The sequence below is a fragment of the Anomaloglossus baeobatrachus genome, chromosome 4 (genome assembly GCF_048569485.1).
Source record: "Anomaloglossus baeobatrachus isolate aAnoBae1 chromosome 4, aAnoBae1.hap1, whole genome shotgun sequence".
NCBI classification, from domain to species: Eukaryota; Metazoa; Chordata; class Amphibia; order Anura; family Aromobatidae; genus Anomaloglossus; species Anomaloglossus baeobatrachus.
Window position 1 is genome coordinate 502,295,905 of NC_134356.1, and position 22,971 is coordinate 502,318,875.

The 22,971-nt window shown below is 45.3% G+C and overlaps 1 protein-coding gene across 2 annotated transcripts in view; it reads right to left on the reverse strand.

Annotated features, from left to right (window-relative positions):
• SECISBP2L (SECIS binding protein 2 like) overlaps nucleotides 1-22,971 on the reverse strand; it is a 138,871-nt gene that overhangs the window by 91,754 nt on the left and 24,146 nt on the right. Inside the window, exons 2-5 of one of the 2 annotated variants that reach the window (XM_075345809.1) lie at nucleotides 20,967-21,145; nucleotides 19,610-19,934; nucleotides 10,841-10,976; nucleotides 7,549-7,778 (exon numbers count right to left, since the gene is read on the reverse strand). In XM_075345809.1, coding sequence (XP_075201924.1) covers nucleotides 7,549-7,778; nucleotides 10,841-10,976; nucleotides 19,610-19,934; nucleotides 20,967-21,145 — 870 coding nt within the window. Of the gene's footprint in view, nucleotides 1-7,548; nucleotides 7,779-10,840; nucleotides 10,980-19,609; nucleotides 19,935-20,966; nucleotides 21,146-22,971 lie in introns of both variants that reach the window. The other variant, XM_075345808.1, reaches the window with a different exon arrangement.

The window sequence follows — 22,971 nt, forward strand, 5'->3', positions numbered from 1 at the left end:
AGGAGAGTGATCACTGAGGGTATATGGGAAAGGGGTATACAGCCCGACCAAACACACATACATATACATATATATACATATATATACATACATACATACATACATACATACATACATATATATATATCTCTATCTCTCTATTCCGGCACCCTAGGGGGACCAGCACCGGGTGACCGGTGTGGCTTACCGACCGCTAACAAGCGGAGTGTGTCCTCCTGATTCCCTGCCTTAGATCCCCCGGAGCTGCAGAGCTGTTCACTGAGAATCCTCCACCGGCAGAATGCCAAAAAATGCTGCCGGAGCTCTCAGGGGAGGAGTGGAGCCGTGGGCGGCGCCAGGAAAGTGCGGGAATCTGGGGTCCCCACAGTGATCAGTGAGGGGGGAGGAAAACATGCAGGATGCTCCAGCCCTCACATCCGACGTCAGGTCGGTAATCCCGCCCTTACCCCTGACAAGCAGGCCCGGGGGCGGGATTTTTGCGACTAGGCCGCGATGAAGCCGGGGACTAAATTTGAGACCGCGCCCGACAAGCAGGCACGGTCGGCGCAGAAGTCCACCGGCCTTCTCAATTCAGCAGCTGCCGCGGCTTCCGGGAAGAAGGTGCGCTCCCTGCACAGTCCCAAATGGGGACACAGAGTACTTTTGAGTTGCAGGGCCCGGTCCCTGAGGTTGAAGAGGCTCCGGTCCGGCAGGGTCCCACAGGGGCTGCGGAGGGAGCACGGTCCCGGTAAATGGATGACCGCTTAGGATCCCACTTCTCTCAGAGCCGCTAAGGGATGGTGAAGGAGACGGCATGTGGCTCCAGCCTCTGTACCCGCAATGGGTACCTCAACAACACCGCCGACGTAGTGGGGTGAGAAGGGAACATGCCGGGGGCCCCGTGGGGGCCCTCTTTTCTTCCAACCGACATAACTAAGTATGAGAATGCATGAGTGGATGTGTGCCTAATTCCACACAAAGCATAAAACTGAGGAGCCCGTGATCCACGGGAGGGTGTATAGGCAGAGGGGAGGGGTTACACTTTTTAAAGTGTAATACTTTGTGTGGCCTCCGGAGGCAGAAGCTATACACCCAATTGTCTGGGTCTCCCAATGGAGCGACAAAGAAAATACGTTATGTCAATAATAAGACATTCCAAAGAGAGAAAACTGTACATTTTTGTAAATCAACAAAACTGGGTGAGCTCCAACAACACCCCCCCCCCCATCCCTTGAGCACCCACAGAGAAACAAAAAAGAACCCTTAAGGGTACGTTCACACTTGCGTTGTTTTCCTTCCGTTACAATCCGCCCTTTTGGAAAACAGCGGAATCCGTTAACTGATTCCGCCGTTTCCCATAGACTTGTATGGGTGACGGATTGTACTAAAAGGACCTGCGTTGCTTCCGCTGGGCGGCGCTCCATTGCTTCCGCCCAGCGGGAGGAACGCAGCATGTAACGTTGTTTTGAGCAGCGGAATCCTCTGGATTTCACTGCGCATGCTCTTTTTTTTTTTTTTCTTTTTTTAAAATCACAAACTTTATTTTGGCTCGCGGTGGCCGAACGTTCAGCTGAGCGCCCAGGCGCCGGCAAGTGACAGCGCTCAGCTGATCACCCGGCGGCCGGCTGCAGGGAGCGATCAGCTGATCACCCGGCGGCCGGCTGCAGGGAGCGATCAGCTGATCACCCGGCGGCCGGCTGCAGGGAGCGATCAGCTGATCACCAGGCGGCCGGCTGCAGGGAGCGATCAGCTGATCACCAGGCGGCCGGCTGCAGGGAGCGATCAGCTGATCACCAGGCGGCCGGCTGCAGAGAGCGATCAGCTGATCACCAGGCGGCCGGCTACTGGGAGCGATCAGCTGATTCAGCTGATCGTTCACAATAGTCTGCCGCCGGTAAAACTAAAAAAAAAAAAAAAAAAAAAAAAAAAAAAAAGGTCAAAACGGATTCCGTTGTTTTGCAGCATCCGTTGTGCCACTATATGCAACACATCCGTTGCATCCGTCACACAACGCAATGCAACGGACACCGTTCAACGCAAGTGTGAAACTAGCCTAAGACAAAACCTTACGTTACACAAGCCTAACAGGTACTCTGCCAGTAATTAGCTCCCTCATATACCAATCCGTAACTGGAAACAATCATGCACTGCTTGGCGCGTGGACAATGGTGGGGCGTTAATAAAGGAAGTCCAAGTAAGAAAGAAGCGTTTAGTGAGTTTTTGTTGAGTAAGGACTCTATTCAGTCCATTTTGAAGAGGTAGGCCACCTTCGTACTAATCAAACTAAGAGTAGGGCCTACATCCTGTGCCCAGAGGTATAGGATACTTTTGCGAGTGGCCGCCGCCCAAATGAATAAAGTACGGCGCTGATGGGCATGAAATCTATCCAGCTGGTCCTGCGGAATAATATTAAAGATGACCCACTCATGAGACAAAGAAATGGAAAGATCAAAAGGTATTACTAAGGTGTTGTGAGAGTACACACCAGACCTCCTGTATCTTCAGGCAACCCCATAGACAGTGAAAATGTCCGCCAGTGAGTGCATGCATTTAGGGCAGGGATGAAAAAAGTATGGGGACATTTTAGATTTAATAGCCGGGGAAATATATGCTCTATGAAAAATCATGAGCGCATTAGTTTTGTAACTATCGTATGGCAACATGGATATGGCTTCTAAGAGAACCTATACAGGACAGTCAGTTAGCGGAGACCCCTATTTTCCCGGGCCTGGCGAAGAGTCCGACCACTGGACAGAAGGCTTAAGAAACTTATATACGAGACTCAAGGAGTAAGTCCTTAGGTGGGCTCTAATGGAGATTAAATTTAAGGGGTCTTCTCTAACGTCTTCTGGGATAGCCTGTAACATCAAGGTTATGTAATGCCTGATCTGGACGTAAGTAGTTATCGCCCACCAGCACTGGATGCTTGAGAGCAATGTCCTCAGAAGTAAGAGGACGTTGTTTATCTTTCTTTTTTTTTTTTTAAATTCTTTATTTAACCGAAAAACATGGAATCATTCCAATCAGATTCAATTGCAATACATTTCACATCCGCTGTGTGTTCTCTCATAACAGGCTAACTGTAACATGAAAAATTCAACACTTTGACTCCTCCATGTTTACCCGGAAGTTTTGAAATACAGGAATATTATGGTAAGTTAAGAAGAGAAGAGAGAAACAAGACAAGAAAGATTTGACAAGAAACGAGTAGGGGGAAAACACAAAAGGAAAAAGGGGAAGGGAAAAGGGAGACAATGGGAGACGAACAGCCACAAAGCAGAAATCCACCTTCTCAGAACACCTCTGTGGACGTTGTTTATCTGACAACAGATCACAGACTAAATGACAGCCATCATTCCCAAGCACACGGTGAATAGGAGGTGGCCTACCCTGCAAAAAGTAGGGATTACCCCGGAAAGGAAGAAGAACGGAGATGAAATGAATCATTTTAAACAAAAAACGAAATTCAGCAATATTTTGTGTGTGATTTAGTGAGAGTTTTACAGAGATCTGTATCTATCTCTCTATCTGCGCACACACACCTCCACAATATGAAATATATGGAGTAATTACTATGGTATCATTTTACGGCACAAAGTATGCAAATTAGCACATGCAACTGAAGAAAAGGGGCTCATTCAGACCTCCGTTTATCACGTACGAGTTCTGTGTTTTTCCCTGAGAAAATCCGTACCTACTATAGTCTATGGGGCTGTTTACATGTTCCCTTTTGCTGCATAGTCTGCAGAAAGAAAAAAAAAATTGCAGGGACATGATAGATATTGCTTCAGGCAGTGGATCAAAATCAGCAATGCAAGTCTATTGGTGTGTATGGCAGAGAAAAAGAGAAAAAAAAAAATTAGGACAAAAATCAAAGCCATCTGTTTTTTGTGGTCTACAAGATGGCAGGATGAAAGAGAAACTTTTTCGTCTCATGCGAGAAAAACTAACGCAACTATGACCAAACTCCACGTCAAGGAATGCTTTGTGTACTGAGTACTTACTGTAAAGCCTCTCTCTGGGTTAAAAACTTCCTTGTATGAGCAAGTAGGAACCTGATATAAGAGAATAATATCAGGTAATAATAATAATAATAATAATAACAACAACAACAATAATATCAATAACAACAACAACAACAACAGGTTCCTACTTGCCCATACAAAGGAGATTTTCAACCCACAAAGAGGCATTAGAGCAGGTACCCAGTATACAAGGTATGCCTTGATGTTGGCTACTGTATGGAGATAAGGTATGCACACCAGTGACTATGTAAGGGGAATACATGTAATAGCAGAAACTGCTGTGTGAATACTGACATGAAAAATCCAATAGCTGCATGTGAGAATGAAATGTGAAAAATGGAACCTGCATTACTGCCATGAATATATGAACAAAGAGAAATTTAGCTACTGAATTGATCAATGCAATAGAGCCCCAACACTACGCCAAAGTATTTCTCTACGTTGGGGTCCCTAGATTGTATAAGGTATAAGCTAGGGACCCTAACGTAGAGAAATACTTTGGCGTAGTGTTGGGGCTCTATTGCATTGATCAATTCAGTAGCTAAACTTCTCTTTATTCATATGTTCATGGCAGTAATGCAGGTTCCATTTTTCACATTTCATTCTTGCATATAGCTATTGAATTTTTCAGGTCAGTATTCACACAGCAGTTTCTGCTATTTCATGTATTCCCCTTGCATAGTCACTGGTGTGCATACCTTCTCTCCATATAATGATGTTTTTTTAGGTTTTTGCACCCAGTTCAGACATAGAATGGAATTCCAAACGTTATTCCTTATTTGATGTGGTTACTGGGCAGATATACGAATGGCCATTTTTGTATGCTAATTATCTCATTTTTTTCCTAGAATTCCTTGAGCAGTAATGCATGTCTATATTATGACATTCATAGTTTGCATGCTTTAGCATTTCAGAATGCAACCTTTTTTTTTTCCAAACTCTGATGAAACCCGGACTGTTCTCTTATGTGGGGGGGGGGAAACCTCAAACCTGATTTCTGATTAGCAGTCTTTGCAAACTATAGGACTATTTGGTACACTGTATGGACTGTGCATGCACTTGGCAAGCGCAGTGGCAAAAATATGAGAGCGGAGCAGTAATCTGAAAATTGTCCATCCACATGGTGCAGCGCCATAACAGATACATCCAAAACAGCATTTAGAAGATACCAACTTGTCAGTATTTAAATAAAATACAAGAATTCATATTTTGTGAATATTATTGTGACATTCATCATGGTGATCGGCTCCCTATAGTGTATAAATACAAGCACCTAACATACAGTTAGGTCCAGAAATATTTGGACAGTGACACAATTTTCGCGAGTTGGGCTCTGCATGCCACCACATTGGATTTGAAATGAAACCGCTACAACAGAATTCAAGTGCAGATTGTAACGTTTAATTTGAAGGTTTGAACAAAAATATCTGATAGAAATTGTAGGAATTGTACACATTTCTTTACAAACACTCCACATTTTAGGAGGTCAAAAGTAATTGGACAAATAAACCAAACCCAAACAAAATATTTTTATTTTCAATATTTTGTTGCGAATCCTTTAGAGGCAATCACTGCCTTAAGTCTGGAACCCATGGACATCACCAAACGCTGGGTTTCCTCCTTCTTAATGCTTTGCCAGGCCTTTACAGCCGCAGACTTCAGGTCTTGCTTGTTTGTGGGTCTTTCCGTCTTAAGTCTGGATTTGAGCAAGTGAAATGCATGCTCAATTGGGTTAAGATCTGGTGATTGACTTGGCCATTGCAGAATGTTCCACTTTTTTGCACTCATGAACTCCTGGGTAGCTTTGGCTGTATGCTTGGGGTCATTGTCCATCTGTACTATGAAGCGCCGTCCGATCAACTTTGCGGCATTTGGCTGAATCTGGGCTGAAAGTATATCCCGGTACACTTCAGAATTCATCCGGCTACTCTTGTCTGCTGTTATGTCATCAATAAACACAAGTGACCCAGTGCCATTGAAAGCCATGCATGCCCATGCCATCACGTTGCCTCCACCATGTTTTACAGAGGATGTGGTGTGCCTTGGATCATGTGCCGTTCCCTTTCTTCATCAAACTTTTTTCTTCCCATCATTCTGGTACAGGTTGATCTTTGTCTCATCTGTCCATAGAATACTTTTCCAGAACTGAGCTGGCTTCATGAGGTGTTTTTCAGCAAAATTTAACTCTGGCCTGTCTATTTTTGGAATTGATGAATGGTTTGCATCTAGATGTGAACCCTTTGTATTTACTTTCATGGAGTCTTCTCTTTACTGTTGACTTAGAGACAGATACACCTACTTCACTGAGAGTGTTCTGGACTTCAGTTGATGTTGTGAACGGGTTCTTCTTCACCAAAGAAAGTATGCGGCGATCATCCACCACTGTTGTCATCCGTGGACGCCCAGGCCTTTTTGAGTTCCCAAGCTCACCAGTCAATTCCTTTTTTCTCAGAATGTACCCGACTGTTGATTTTGCTACTCCAAGCATGTCTGCTATCTCTCTGATGGATTTTTTCTTTTTTTTCAGCCTCAGGATGTTCTGCTTCACTTCAATTGAGAGTTCCTTAGACCGCATGTTGTCTGGTCACAGCAACAGCTTCCAAATGCAAAACCACACACCTGTAATCAACCCCAGACCTTTTAACTACTTCATTGATTACAGGTTAACGAGGGAGACACCTTCAGAGTTAATTGCAGCCCTTCGAGTCCCTTGTCCAATTACTTTTGGTCCCTTGAAAAAGAGGAGGCTATGCATTACAGAGCTATGATTCCTAAACCCTTTCTCCGATTTGGATGTGAAAACTCTCATATTGCAGCTGGGAGTGTGCACTTTCAGCCATATAATTGTATTTCTGAACATGTTTTTGTAAACAGCTAAAATAACAAAACTTGTGTCACTGTCCAAATATTTCTGGCCCTGACTGTACATGTATGGTAAAATATTACTTATAAACCTACATTGACATTCTTCAGACTTCCATAAATTGTTTTAACGGAGCCCTGGCTGTTTACTGGGTTGGTGATGGAAAGCATGGATGGAGATGATCAGGACGGAATGCAGTATTACTTGATTCTTAGACGTTGGAAGACCCCCTAACCTAACCTTCCACCCACTTTCCCTTACTCATACTGATGCCTATTTTTATCGCACTTTTCCTTTCTTTCTTGGTCTCGTGTCTTTTTTTCTTTACATATCTATTGCTAACTTCTTAGATTTCCAAAGAGATAACATTATCCGTTAGGTCAAATTAGTACCTGGATACTAGAAGGGTATATAGTCTGCTTAGCTCTATATCGGTAGTCTTTGGAATCCCCTTCCTGTTATTAAACAACCCGAATATTACCATAAAATATCTGCAGTTTTACAGATATGATAAGGTTGTTTCTTTCCCTGTGTTCTTGATGATAGTTCGGTATGACTTTTGCATAATATTGCGCAATACCTGGTAACATTTGGTCTCTACTGTTCAACGAATAGTAACTTTCATATTGGATCTTTTGTTTGACATGTCTTACAATAAAAATAGATTGAACATGAACCTACATTGACGGCAGAAGCTGTACAGTCTGTGTGCCTTGAGCACACTGCAGCTCCTTGGCAGTGCTTCGGACTGCAGTACCCGCTGTCACTATCAATATCTGCTTCACTCGCGCCCTGCTCACTGGATGACTCTGCGGCAGGGTGAGAGGACCGCCTCCGTCTGGTCTTTGTTTTCCAAGGAGCTGAACCCATGCTTTCACAGAGTGACTTGTTGGCTATTTCATTTGGAAAATCTGAAAATAGAGGGAGGGACAAATCAAAAATGTAACCTGAAGCATCAGCTGTAGATGGCAGCATGGTGGCTCAAGAGTTAACACTGATTCTTTGCAGAGCTGAGGTCCAGGGTTAAAAATCCCAACAAGGACAACATCTACAAGGTGTTATATGTTCTCCCCGTGTTTGTGTGTGTTTCCTCCCACACCCCAAATACATACTGATTGGGAATTTAAATTGTGAGCCCAAATGGGGACAGAGAATGTCTGTTAAGCACTGAAAAATAATGTTGGCGCACTATATTACCCTGTTTCTCTCAAAATAAGACCTACCCCAAAAATAAGCCTTAGTAGGATGCTTAAAATAGAAGCCCTACTCCAAAAATAAGCCACAGTTGTGGTTGTATAAGGAAGTGTCCAAGCACCTTAAAAGTTAGAGAATACAGAAGGGCTCTTCAATAAAAGCAAAATAGGGTCCATTTCAACAGGGTATAATAAATAGATGCTCTAGAGAAAATGTCAGTAATCATAAAGGATAACTCCAGCACTCAAGAGGTAACAAAGGGTCAAATAGAATTTTTTATTTTTTGCAAAAAGGGTGCACCTCAGCCTATGCAAAACGACGTTTCAGCTTCTAGGAAGCCTTCATCAGGGTGTAATGGACAAAGTCTCAGGCAATGGTGGCAGTGATAGCGGCGACTATCAATGCCATCATTGCCTGGAACTTACCCATTATACCGTGGACGCACAAAAAGGTGCACTGCTCCTCTATCTTCTGCATCCTTCCCCTTCTAACCTGGCATATCATTTATCTCTGCACTCTCGGGCACCTTACCCATACCACAGATACCCTCAGCACCGTTCGACAATGCAGATTGTTTCCCCTAAAACCCTCAACGCTTTATACGCAAAACCCTGATGAAGGCTTCCTAGAAGCCGAAACGTTGTTTTGCATAGGTTGCGGTGCACCCTTTTTGCAACAAATAAAAAAAAAAATCTAAAAATTCTATTTGCCCCTTTGTTATCTCTTGAGTGCTGGAGTTATCCTTTATGATGGTGTTTTCAATGAAAGAAAAAAAATTGCAAACACTAGACCCCAAACAATTACAGTTGGCAAGTGCCAAATGGTGAATGGGCTCTAACACAGATCTGTGTCGCTGTCAGGTCCCTCTCCGTTCCAACTGTATTGCACTGCAGCTCTCACAAACAGATGAGGCACCAGTATTACTTAATGTGAATGATACGGCTTCCAGTCACTAAGGGGAGTCAACCACTGTAGAATGCATGGGTATCCCGACAGTGATGCAGATTTGTATGTGAGAGCCCATTCACTTTCCAAAGCTATTGTTTGGGATCTGGTAAATGCAATTTTTTTTTAGTGGGTATCTGCTTTATTTTTGGGGGTAAACGTAGCAGTACACAGAGAAGAATAAATTTAAGTAATTTAAACCTTTGTAAATATGGTTTGTAGTCACCACTATAGGACTAGTTCAGCACTATGAGAGTGCACATCAGATAAGAAAATGTGCATCTGAACCAGTAATGGGATTAACACAAAATATTGATGTTCCAGAATGTGATGACATGATTGTACTTGAGAAATGTTGATATTTGTTTTGTTTAAGAATAACGGTCTGTGCACACTGGGAAAATGTGTTTGTTAATTAAAATACGCACCCTCTGGCAGAATACCGCACCGGCGGCAAACAAATGCACCAAAAACGCACCCAAAATCCGTATGCGGTTTCGCTGCGACTTTGGTGCGTTTTTTTCGCGGGTTGGTCTCTGCGGTTTTTACCCATTATTTAATGAGAAAACCGCAGGTACCTGCAGAAAAGAAGCGACATGCTACGTTTTGCTGCAGAAATTCTGCAGCAAAACTTGTAGGGAAAAAAACGCAGTGCGCACAGGGCCTTAATGTGGATTGTCGTTCATGGGAAAATAGAAGAAACCTCCTAAAAATGAGCTGTAATTCATCTTTTGGAGCAAAAATCATTAGAAGACCCTGTCTCAGTTTGATATAAATAAATTATTATATATATATATATGTGTATATATGTGTGTATGTGTGTGTGTGTGTGTGTGTGTGTGTGTGTGTGTGTGTGTATGTATGTATGTATGTATGTATGTATGTATGTATATATATATATATATATATATATATATATATATATATATATATATATATGTGTATATATATGTGTGTGTGTGTATATGTATGTATGTATGTATGTATGTATGTATGTATGTATGTATGTATGTATGTATGTATGTATGTATGTATGTATGTATGTATATATATATATATATATATATATATATATATATATATATATATGTATATGTATATATATATATATATATATATATATATATATATATATATATATATATATATATATATATATATATATATATATATATATATATATATATATATATATATATATATATATATATATATATATATATATATATATATATATATATATATATATATATATATATATATATATATATATATATATATATATATATATATAATTTTTTTCCCAGGGATCAATGGACAAGTCAGTAGTCTATGGATGTCAGATAGGAGTCTCATACTTATTGCAATGTCGCAGGGCCTCTTCAGATGTCAGCCCAGTGCAACATCATTGTTTTAGCATGACATTGTGCTGGGCCTACTAATCAGAAGAGAGATGCTTGGAAAATAGAGGCAATGTGCGTCCAGCAGCCACGGACATAGCTGATGAACCGGGGTGTTGGGAGTCGATCTGCTCAACTCCTTGTAATTGCGATTGAGTTCATATAGCGATAACTGTTACTAGTGTGATTTCCAAAAATAATTAAAAATGACAAGTCAGACCGATTCTGCACCAAAACCAAAGCGCCTAGATTCACCAGCCTTATCCCCATAAAGACCTGCAGCTGTTTAAATTGCAAATATGCATCAGAAACCAGAGTTTCTCCCCGGGATTTCTGCTGTGGATACTGCAGTAAATGGAGAGCAGGTTTTACAGCACTGCAAATCCTTAGTAGAAATATATTGTAATATTTCAGTAGTAAAATGTAATAGTTACCAGTTTGCTGACAAGCATCAACCAACAGAACAATTTTGGAGCGAGCATCGGGGCCTGCTGCACAGGTTTCCTTCTGTACGGCCACGCTTTTCATGGGCGGTCTCTTGCATTTTATCTGGGGCAATAATTGCTGGGGCTGCTTCAAAATGAAAGATTAAACAGTGTTACATTTGATGTCATTTATAAAACTGGGAAAAACTATTGAGGACATGCTGCGTAATAGAAGTGTGCATTGTTTAAGTTACAAAATACTCCCACAACCCAGGCATCCAAATTACCGGCCAAACACTAAAAACTGAACAAATAAAGGAGCTGCTGCATCCCTGAATAAAATAAGGCTTTGATTGTATTAAAAACAGAGCCCACCGTGGTAGTCGATAAATACACGCTGCCACGGTTGTCTCAGTTTTTAATACAAATAAAGCCTGAAGATTTTAATCACGGATGCAACAGTCCATTTGTTTTCTTTGTTTTAGCTCTACTAAAAACTAAGTTGTAAAACTAGGATGCAAACAAAAATATTGACGCCTTCTAAAGTACAAAGACTGCGTATATTACAGTATGCCGCACTATATCACTACAGAAAATAGGCCCTGGACACCACAATCAATTACAAATGGAATACAAATCTATTAAACCTTTTAAAAAAAGTAAGAGAATTTTGTTTACTTACCGTAAATGCTTTTTCTTATAGTTCCGTATTGGGAGACCCAGATAATGGGTGTATAGCTTCTGCCTCCGGAGGACACACAAAGTACTACACTAAAAAGTGTAGCTCCTCCCTCTGAGCCTATACACCCCCTGGAGAACCAGATCTAGCAAGTTTAGTGCAAAAGCTGAAGGAGAATAGCCACCCACAAGTAAAAACAGAGCAAGAACCGGAACAACCAGAGACGCTGTCCACGACAACAGCCGGTGATAACACGCGGAACAAGAAATTGCCAACAGGCAACAGGGAGGGTGCTGGGTCTCCCAATACGGAACTAAGAAAAAGAATTTACGGTAAGTAAACAAAATTCTCTTTTTCTTTATCGTTCCTATGGGAGACCCAGACAATGGGACGTCTCAAAGCAGTCCATGGGTGGGAATAATCAGAAAAACTAAGAAGTAGGCGGAGCCTAACTTCACAAATGGGCGACAGCCGCCTGAAGGATGCGTCTGCCCAAGCTCCCATCTGCCGAAGCATGAGCATGCACTTGGTAGTGCTTTGAAAAGGTATGCAGGCTAGTCCAAGTGGCAGCCTGACAGACCTGCTGAGCCGTAGCCTGGTGCCTGAAAGCCCAAGAGGCACCGACAGCTCTGGTCGAGTGTGCCTTGATCCCCGGCGGGGGAAGCACCTGAGAACACTGGTAGGCATCCGAAATGGTCGACCTAAATCGAACGGGCTAAGATCGGCTTAGAAGCAGAGAGGCCCTTACGCCGCCCTGTGGTTAGCACAAAAAGAGAGGTGCACCGCCTAAGAGCAGCGGTGCGAGACACATAGATCCGGAGAGCACGCACCAGATCCAGAGTATGCAACACTTTTTCAAAGCGATGAACAGGAGCCGGACAAAAGGAAGGTAGGGTAATGTCCTGGTTAAGGTGGAAAGGAGAGACCACCTTAGGAAGAAAGTCCGGAGTCGGACGGAGAACCACCTTCTCTTGATGAAAATCCAAAAAAGGTGACTCCGAAGAGAGCGCAGCCAAATCAGAGACTCTCCTGAGGGAAGTTATGGCCACTAGAAAGACCACTTTCTGTGAAAGACGAAACAAAGAAACCTCCCTAAGAGGCTCAAAGGGGGGTTTCTGCAAAACCGTGAGAACCAAATTGAGGACCCAGGGATCCAAGGGTCGCCGGTAAGGCGGAATGATGTGAGACGCGCCCTGCAAGAAGGTGCGGACCTGAGCCAGCCGGGCGATACGCCGCTGGAACAGCACTGACAGAGCCGAGACTTGTCCCTTGAGAGAGTTGAGGGACAGTCCCAGCTGCAGACCGGACTGTAGAAAGGACAGAAGGGTCGGCAAGGAAAAAGGCCAAGGAGGATGGCCGGAAGAGCGACACCAGGACAGGAAAATTTTCCAAGTCCTGTGATAGATCTTGGCAGAGGAAGACTTACGGGCCCGAGTCATAGTGGAGATGACCTCAGGGGGGATACCAGAAGCAGTCAAGATCCAGGACTCAAGAGCCACGCCGTCAATCTGAGAGCCGCAGAATTCTGGCGGAAAAACGGACCTTGTGAGAGAAGGTCTGGACGGTCCGGAAGATGCCACGGCACCTCTACGGACAGATGGAGCAGGTCTGGGTACCAAGCTCGCCTGGGCCAGTCCGGAGCAATGAGGATGACTCGACGGCCCTCCATTCTGATCTTGCGCAGAACTCTGGGCAAGAGAGCTAGAGGGGGAAACACGTAGGACAGACGAAACTGGGACCAGTCTTGAACCAGAGCGTCCGCGGCGAATGCCTGAGGATCGTGGGAGTGAGCCATGTAAACCGGAACCTTGTTGTTGTGACGGGATGCCATTGGGTCCACGTGCGGAGTGCCCCACTTGCGGCAGATTGACTGAAACACTGCCGGATGCAGGGACCACTCGCCACTGTCCACGGTTTGACGGCTGAGATAATCTGCCTCCCAGTTTTCCACGCCTGGAATGTGGACTGCGGATATGGTGGACTTGGAGTCCTCCGCCCATTGAAGGATGCGTTGTACCTCCAACATTGCCAGGCGGCTGCGTGTCCCGCCTTGGTGATTGATGTAGGCAACCGCTGTCGCATTGTCTGACTGGACTCGAATGTGCCTGCCCGCCAATAGGTGGTGAAAAGCTAGGAGAGCCAGAAGCACGGCTCTGGTTTCCAGCACATTGATCGAGAGGGCTGACTCGGACGGAGTCCAAGTGCCCTGCGCTCGGTGGTGGAGACATACCGCTCCCCAGCCGGAAAGACTGGCATCCGTGGTGAGGATCACCCAGGACGGGGCCAGGAAGGAGCGCCCCTGAGACAGAGAGAGGGGCCGAAGCCAACACTGAAGAGAGCTCCTGGTCTGTGGCGACAGAGCCACTAACCTGTGCAAGGAGGAAGGTCGCTTGTCCCAACAGCGGAGAATGTCCAGCTGCAGTGGACGCAGATGGAACTGGGCAAAGGGAACAGCCTCCATTGACGCCACCATCTGACCCAGCACCTGCATCAGGTGCCTGATGGAATAACGGCGGGGCCTCAGCAGAGAGCGCACCGCCAGATGGAGGGACTGCTGTTTGATTAAGGGCAACTTCACAAGTGCCGGCAGAGTCTCGAACTGCATCCCTAGGTACGTGAGCCTCTAGGTCGGAGTCAGAGTGGATTTGGGCAGATTGACAAGCCACTCGAATTGGGCTAGAGTGGCGAGAGTGAGCGAGACACTCCGCTGACAGTCTGCGCTGGATGAAGCCTTGACTAGAAGGTCGTCCAGGTAAGGAATCACTGCCAACCCCTGGAGGTGCAGAACCGCAACCACTGCTGCCATGACCTTGGTGAATACCCGAGGGTCCGTGGCTAACCTGAAGGGGAGAGCCACGAATTGGAAATGTTCCTCTCCGATTGCAAAACATAGCCAACGCTGGTGTGAAACTGCAATTGGCACATGCAGATAGGCGTCTCTGATGTCGATGGATGCCAGGAAATCCCCTTGGGTCATTGAGGCAATGACTGAATGCAGAGACTCCATGCGAAAATGCCGCACCTGAACATGCTTGTTGAGAAGCTTGAGATCCAGGATGGGCCGGAAGGAACCGTCCTTTTTGGGGACTAGGAAGAGGTTTGAGTAGAAAGCTCTGAACCTTTCCCGGGCGGGAACCGGTACAATTACTCCGTTGGCCTGCAAGGATGCCACGGCCTGAGAGAAGGCGGCGGCCTTGGAGCAGGGGGGAGTTGACAGAAAAAATCTGTTTGGCGGGCTGGAAGAGAATTCTATCCTGTAGCCGTGGGAGATGATATCCCGCACCCACTGATCGGAGACGTGTTGAAACCACGCGTCGCCAAAGTGGCAGAGCCTGCCACCGACTAAGGACGTTGCTGGCGCGGACAGATAGTCAAGAGGAGGCTGCCTTAGTGGCAGCAGCTCCTGCGGTCTTCTGTGGATGCGCTTTTGTGCGCCAGTTGGATTTTTGGTCCTTGGCTGAGTTAGTGGACTAGGCCGAGGGCTTAGAGGACGACCAGTTGGAGGAACGAAAGGAACGAAACCTCGACTGATTCCTACCCTGGACAGGTTTCCTGGTTTTGGTTTGTGGCATGGAAGTACTCTTCCCGCCTGTAGCTTCCTTAATAATTTCATCCAGCTGTTCACCGAACAGCCGGGACCCAGCAAAAGGGAGTCCAGCAAGGTACTTCTTAGAAGAAGCATCTGCCTTCCACTCTCGAAGCCACAAGATCCTGCGGATAGCGAGGGAATTAGCCGAAGCCACCGCAGTGCGGTGAGAAGCCTCTAGCATGGCAGACATGGCATAGGATGAAAAAGCTGAAGCTTGGGAAGTTAAGGTAACCATTTCAGGCATAGATTTCCTGGCGAGGGAATGCATCCCCTCTAGAGAAGCAGAGATGGCTTTGAGAGCCCACACTGCTGCAAAAGTCGGGGAGAACGAGGCCCCTGCCGCCTCATATACAGATTTGGCCAGAAGGTCAATCTGGCGGTCAGTGGAATCCTTAAGAGAGGTGCCATCAGCCACTGATACAACGGTCCGGGCTGAGAGTCTAGACACCGGGGGGTCTACCTTTGGTGAATGAGCCCACTCCTTGATCACCTCAGGTGGAAAGGGAAAACGGTCATCAGAACCACGCTTTGGGAAGCGTTTGTCAGGACAGGCCCTAGGCTTGGTCACAGCGGCCTGAAAACTGGAGTGGTTAAAGAACACACTCTTTGTCCTCTTAGGCGAGGTAAACTGGTGCTATTCTGCCAGAGAGGGTTGTTCCTCTGATACTGGCGGATTGAGATCCAGTACAGAATTAATGGACGCAATCAAATCACTAACATCTGAGTCACTTCGGACAGATCAATGGGGCACATGGAGTTAGCCTCCGAGCCCCCTGTAAAGGCATCCTCCTCGTCCTGCGAGTCAGCTTCTGAAACAGAGCCGCGGGACGAGGAAGGAGAGGAAGCCCTGCGTCTCCTCTTAGAAGGACGGGGTCTGGGACCAGATGATGAATCCTCTGTGAGCTCCGGTCCTGAGAGAGCCCTAGCAGCAGAGGCACCCTGTGAAGGGGGCTGATGCATGTTCAGCAAAGTCCTGGACAGAAGTCCCATGGAGTCGGCAAAAGACTGGGAGATAGACCTAGATAAGGATTCTACCCAAGCCGGGGGTTCAGCCACAGGAGCCGGAGCAGCCTGAGAGACCACTGGGGGTGAGACTCCAGGCTGAGGCCCCGTCAGGTTAGAGCAGGCATCACAATGTGGATAGGTGCTCGGTTCAGGCAGTAGGAGCTTACATGCAGTGCATACTGAATACAGCTTTGGAGCCTTGCTCCTCGTGTAAGACATGCTGCTGGAGTGGGGGCTCTGCCAGAGAATGACCCCCAGAGAGTATATACAGAGGTCCACAACCAGAGGTTGTGGCTTACCAGACCGCTGGAGCGGTGTTGTGTGCCCTCCAGATCCCGAAGCCCGGACCCCCAAGCACCTCAGCAGGGATGCTGCAGACCAGTGCTGATCGCAGGGAAAACGCTGAGAAAATGGCCGCCGGAGCGAAGAGAGGGGGCGGGACTTACTCTGGGAGCGGGATCTGGAGGGCCATAGAGACTTACAGGGGAGGAGACATGTACTCAGTGAGGAGTGTCCCTCCCCTGTGCAGAACGGCCGCTGGGCAGAGCAGCGCTGTCCCTCTGCATGAGTGACATGCGAGGGCAGTGAAACCGAAACTAGGCCTCCGGCGAAGCCGGGGCCTAACTTTGAGCGGTGCGGCCGGCGCGCAGGCACCATCGGCGCGGTTCTCAGGCGACAGCCAGAGAACCCGCCGGAAATGTCATAAAACACACTCAGCACACTCTCCCACAACAATAAAGTACAGGGACCCCCAATATATAAACGTCTCAGGTACTTAGCTTGCTGAGACGTAGGGTTCCAAGTCCCTGGGGATGAGTGCTCCGGTCCAGCAGAATCCTGAAGGGCTGCGGATGGAGACCGGTCTCCTGCCAAGCATGGAGAACCGTGCTGGCTCCCACTTCAAGCCAGAGCCCAGGAGGGACGGTGAAGGAGCACGGCATGTAAGGCTCCAGCCTTGGAATCAACCTTAACAGCACCGCCGACACAGTGGGGTGAGAAGGGACATGCCGGGAGTCCAGACTTGGACCTGCTTTTCTTCAAACTCTTTCCAAAAATCAAAAATCAGATGAGAATGCATGTGTGGATGTATGCCTCCTGAACACAAAGCGATAAACTGGCTAGATCTGGTTCTCCAGGGGGTGTATAGGCTCAGAGGGAGGAGCTACACTTTTGAGTGTAGTGCTTTGTGTGTCCTCCGGAGGCAGAAGCTGTACACCCATTGTCTGGGTCTCCCATAGGAACGATAAAGAAAAAAGGATCTGCCCGCTCCAATGAGAAGTCTGTCTTATTTGTATTCTAAAGGGGGCTTTACACGGTATAAACCATAAGAGCCCCTTATAAAATGTATATATTTTATTAATATTCTCATAAACATAGGTGCAAGTTAAAAAAATTAGGTGCATGGATTATTTTTCAGGAGTGGGTCCCTGGGCTCATTCCCTAGTCTCCCCCTTCCTGACCGTGGAGGTCGACACCCTAATGTGGACGCCGTGGTGCCCCCACTCAACGTAGACTAGCCCTGAATGTCCCTTTACTGCAAACAAATAGGTGCTGCTATGCTAGGGTGAGGGGATTTACATAATATATGGTGATTCACACACATGCCACTCACAATATGATTCGTTTAGATCAGGGATACTGACAGATATAATATCAGATTACCCCTTTATCTATATATATATCTATATATATCTATATATATCTATATATATCTATATCTATATCTATATATATATATATATATATATATATACGTATATTCTCAGTATAGCCATATGAGAGCTTGCTTTTTGTGGGACGAGTTGTACTTTTGAATGAACATCATTCATTCTGCCCCATATTGTACTGGAAATCAGGATAAAACTAAGTACTGTAAAACTGCAAACAAAGTGCACTTGCACAACTGTTTTTTTTAGGTTTTTTTATTGACCACGTTCACTCTGTGAAAACTGACCTAGTAATCTGATTTTGTAAATAAACAGGTACAGATTTACTTTTATTAACTAATGTACTATTATTAAGTTGTGAAAAAAAATAAAATAAGACATTTGTCAGAGAGTAGCACTTTTATCGGCATTTTGTGAGACCCACAGCGTTCTCATTATTCAGGATCTGGGCTACGTAAGAAGTTATTTTTGCGTCTTGAGCTGATGTATTTAATTATACTTTTTTGGGTAGATGCGATGTTTTAGTGGCCTCTCATTTTAATGCAATTTTGCAGGGATTCAAAAGTGTCAACAGTGTCAGACTGTAAGGACACAGTTAATTTATTAACTTTACGTTTCTAATGCGAATGAAGATGGATAAATAACCATAAAAAGAATAACTGTAGTGATATCATCGTAACTACAGAGAATTATTGACATTGGCACATTATAGCCTTTTTACGGCTTTCAGCTACACAACGACTTACCACAATACAGATCGTGAGGCCAGAACTCAGTCTGTGCAGGTGCTGCTATGTTCCTGAGGATCCTGCGACTACGACAAGCAAGTCACAAAGAGCTGGAAACAGTCATTTTAGAGGATCAATGACATCCCCTTTACCTGCATCATAGCGGCAGCACATCGGTCTAGTAGCCACTGGTGAAGCTACAGTAAAGTTCCTGGAAACCTCACATGAACAACGAGGAACTGACACAATCAGGATCCCGACTATTAGGCTTTGTGCCCACGGGAGCTTGCTTCTGCGGATTCTGCCGCGGAAAACCTGCAGATTTATCTGGATTTTCCAGATAAATCCGCAGGTTTCAGCATGTATAGACACTCCCCATGTTATCCTATGGGACATGGGGAGTGCTGTGTCCACGTTGCGGAATGTGCGGTTGCGGAATATACTGCGGATATCCCGCAGCTGCACATAACTGCATGTCAATTATTCCTGCGGCATTACCTGCTGTGGCTCATACTTACCTGCCTTGATAGCAGACACCCGGTCATTTTCCCTCGGTGCACAGGAGCAGGAAGGAGGTGGGCGGGGCCTGCACGAGCTCTGGTCATGTGACAGCCGTAGCTAGTTCTGGCCCGCCCACCTTAGTCTCCGGCCGTGTTTACACTGTGAAGGAGGAGAGAAGTGCTGCGTGATTGAGGTATGAACGCCCCGATCACTCAGCACTTGTTCTGCATTGAGGATGCAGTGCCCAAACCATGGTACTGTATCCTCAATGCAGAATGCCCGCACCATATCCGCAGGACATTCCGCAAATAAACCGCAGCACGGAAACAGACAAAGTTGTGCTGCGGTTTTCTGGGAGCTCCTGCGGAATGTCCTGCAGATATAACCGCAGGACACTTTCCCCCGTGGGCACATAACCTTAAGCCTTAAACTGTAGTACCCTAATCATGGCACTGGCGCTATGGATGCAGCCATGAGAGGTCTGTATGGATACAGAAATCGTTTTTACCCTCAGTACTACATTACACTTTATCGGTCCTAATAATTTTCTCATACAACACAGTAACTTGTTGCTACAATATTTCTGTTTGGGAAGAATTATATACCGACCTTGTGACCAATAGGTGGCCTGGTGGCATTTCTGTTCCTCTGGCTTGGTAGCACGTTAACTTGTGACGGTGGGTTTGTGCGGTCATTGCAATCTATAGAAATAGCATTGACAGGACTAGTTGCTTGGAGGGGAGTTGTGTAAGAGGTGGGGAAAGGATGGTAGAACCCCATGACTTGAGCACATGGTGCCGGCATTAGCTGGTAGTACATGTACTCTGTGGACACAGGCGGCTGAGCAGGAACGATGGGATAGGCAAGGTACGGCCCTGGAGGATTTGAGCTTGACTGTTGCCATCTAATATCATTTATATACAGGGGAAATTGCCTAAAAAGAAATCAGGACAAAGAATATTAGAATTATTTTGTTTTGAAAAATAATAAGATTTGCACGTTTTAGCTAAAATTATAGGCATACAGGATTCATACTGCCTGAAGCATTGGAAGAGACATTGGAATAAGAAAAGAAAAAGGTAACAGATAAATGGAAATATGGATAATTTGCGAGAAGGGCAGAAAATAGCAGCGTGTGGGTAATACAGAGCAAGTGAGAGCGGTGCCGGGTACCTTAATGGATGGAGGAATACAGAGAAAAGATGAGGCTGGAGCACATCTTTTAATCCTTCCCCACACTAATGTCTTGGTTCCATATGTTCTGCCCTTTATAACCCTTTATAACCTTTTGAGTGTTTTTCCTTATTTATAGAATAGCCACCTCTGGCCATTTTATAAATAAGCAAAAACACTCAGAAAAAATGGTGCACCATTGTAAAAGATATCCTTACAGAGAAAAAAAAATAAAATATCCAGACAAAAACGTGTCAGGTCCACGGATACTGTATGGACAAATGTCACGTAAACTGAGACTCAGAATTATTAACCCCTTTCAGCTCAGTCAATTTCCATATCTATTTTTGTACTAAGTTCATGTTTATTTTCCCTTGTTTCCTGAAAGTTACCAGAAGTTCCTTATTGCCTATATACTGGAGCAATAAGTGCGGTGTGCCCCTGTTCTCAGCCCGTAGTGTGCGCACTCACAATGTAGTCATGCTGCGCCATCACAGATACCATATATTTATTCTGGAATGTGAATAGCAGCGTACTGGATGGCGTATACTGGAAGGAGACATGGGAGGTAGGACGCACACTCCTTTATGTTACCATGACTAAGCAAACATTACCAAACCTACAGTGAAGGATGGCAGGATAATATTTACCCAGAGGAGAAAGCAAAGTTCACTTACAGATACAGGCCCCAGGCACATACCCTGCTATTTATAGCCAGTAAGTGCCCTCAATCACAACTGCAGGACACAATTTGCATAAAAGGTGACAGATCACAGAGAGGAAGGCAAATTACCTATTGGATTGGTTTTCCTGCACAAAGGGGTAGCAGGTTATAAGATAGCTGGGAATGGGAGCGGGTTCCAGTCCACCAACATTTCCACCATCGCCAGGAAGAGACATGGGGATTGCGATGGCCTCGGTGCCCTTCTTCTGAGGAACAAACGGCTCCACCTCAGCAGACAGCTTTCCATTCTGAAAAAAGGAAAAAAAAGAACATATTTAGGCATGCTGAAAAGAGAAAATAAAAATAAGCCAAGCCTGATCCACTAAGCAGATACTAGAAATGAGAGAATCACTTTGCAGGAACCCGGTCCAGTGGTCATGTGAGTGGTCTGTACCCACCAGAGCCCTTTAGGCTCCTACATGCCGGAGTCTCCAGTGATTAAAGAATGGACGTCTGGAACACCTATGGTGTGAAGAAGATTCAAGACTCAAAAATATACAACCAAGCAATAGGATAAAGAGTTGCACACCAGTCACAATGTATAGGGGAATAATGAAAAGCAGAACTGCTATGGGAATACTAGACTGGAAAATACAAAGGACTATCTGAAAAAAGTGAAAAACAGCAGTTCTGCTTTTCATTATTCCCCTATACATTGTGACTGGTGTGCAACTCTTTATCCTATTGTTTAGTTGTACATTTTTGAGCCTTGCACCCTGTTCACACCATGGTGTTCCAGACGTACATTCTTTAATTAGTATGGATTTTCTGTCTGAGAACCCTGCCCCACCCATAGCCATGTGTCTTATTTCACATATATAGCTTGGTCCTTTGCTTCCCATACAGAGCAAGTTTTTAACTGCAGGTGAGGTTACACATAGGTTAGGCACCCCAAAAATAGAGATTACCTTGGCGTTTGGTTTTGGGGCTCCTTTGCTTTGATCACTACAATGGCTAAACATCTCTCATTCCTATTATTCATAGCAGTTATGCACATTCCATTTTCATGTTTTTCACTTTTTTCAGATAGTCCATTGTATTTTTCAGTCTAGTATTCCTATAGCAGTCCTGCTTTTCATTATTCCCCTACACATTGTGACTAGTGTGCAACTCTTTATCCTATTGTGGAGTCTCCAGTGAGACGTCATGTGTGTCATGCCATGAGGACATTGTGGCTATATATCATTCTAGGAACCAGGGATTCCGTCAAGAAGAGATTTGCAGGGCTCCTACCAGGCAGCCATGGACGACCGGCGTGGTGGCTGAACCAGCGGGGTGCAAATCAATCCCTCTCGGATAAAAAAATTATTTTATTTTGAGCAATTTTAGACACAACACAACTGGGCCTAAAGAAGTTGTCTCAAGAGATTACTTCTAGCCTCTAGAATACCCGAGTGATTGACCAATGTAGACCTGAGGCATGGCTCAGTCATTGCCATAAACGTTGCAATCTGATGCAGCAAGCAGAGGAGAGCAGGGCACTGACTCTGCAGAATAGCTGCACTCCTTGTGGAGACCGGCCACCTCTGAGACTGCAGCAGCGGCTGTGACCTAAACAACGAGCAGTAAATTATAGAAGTAAAAGTCCCCTGCCTGTAGGAGCTTCACACGGGACATGAAACAGCAATAGTGCCGACTGTGCGGGGGAGCGAGCTGCCCCAATAACGATGGAATAGATTTTTATATGGACTACAATCAATATGAAAATGACTTGTTGAGTGCAGCAGCTATTTCTGGACTTCATCTATCTATATGGTAATTTATCCTGCCTATGTCTGGATAATAAACACCACCACATATGCACATTGCTCCATTGTGGTATTGTCAGGCATAGTGCCGACCCTAAAACTTCTAGGAGAATTTGTACAATATAAAACCAATCTGACCAGGTGTAAGCCAATGTCATACAATATCATTCCTATATCCCAGCTGAATAACTGTTCCAAAAAGCTGTTCTATATGGCAGCATTCAGTTTGTCTGGATCATACTGAACCGTGTTTGCCGCCGCTCGGTTCGGCGCTCCACACGTAGATCACACATTTTGGCTGGGGAATGTTTAAAATAAACAGTAAT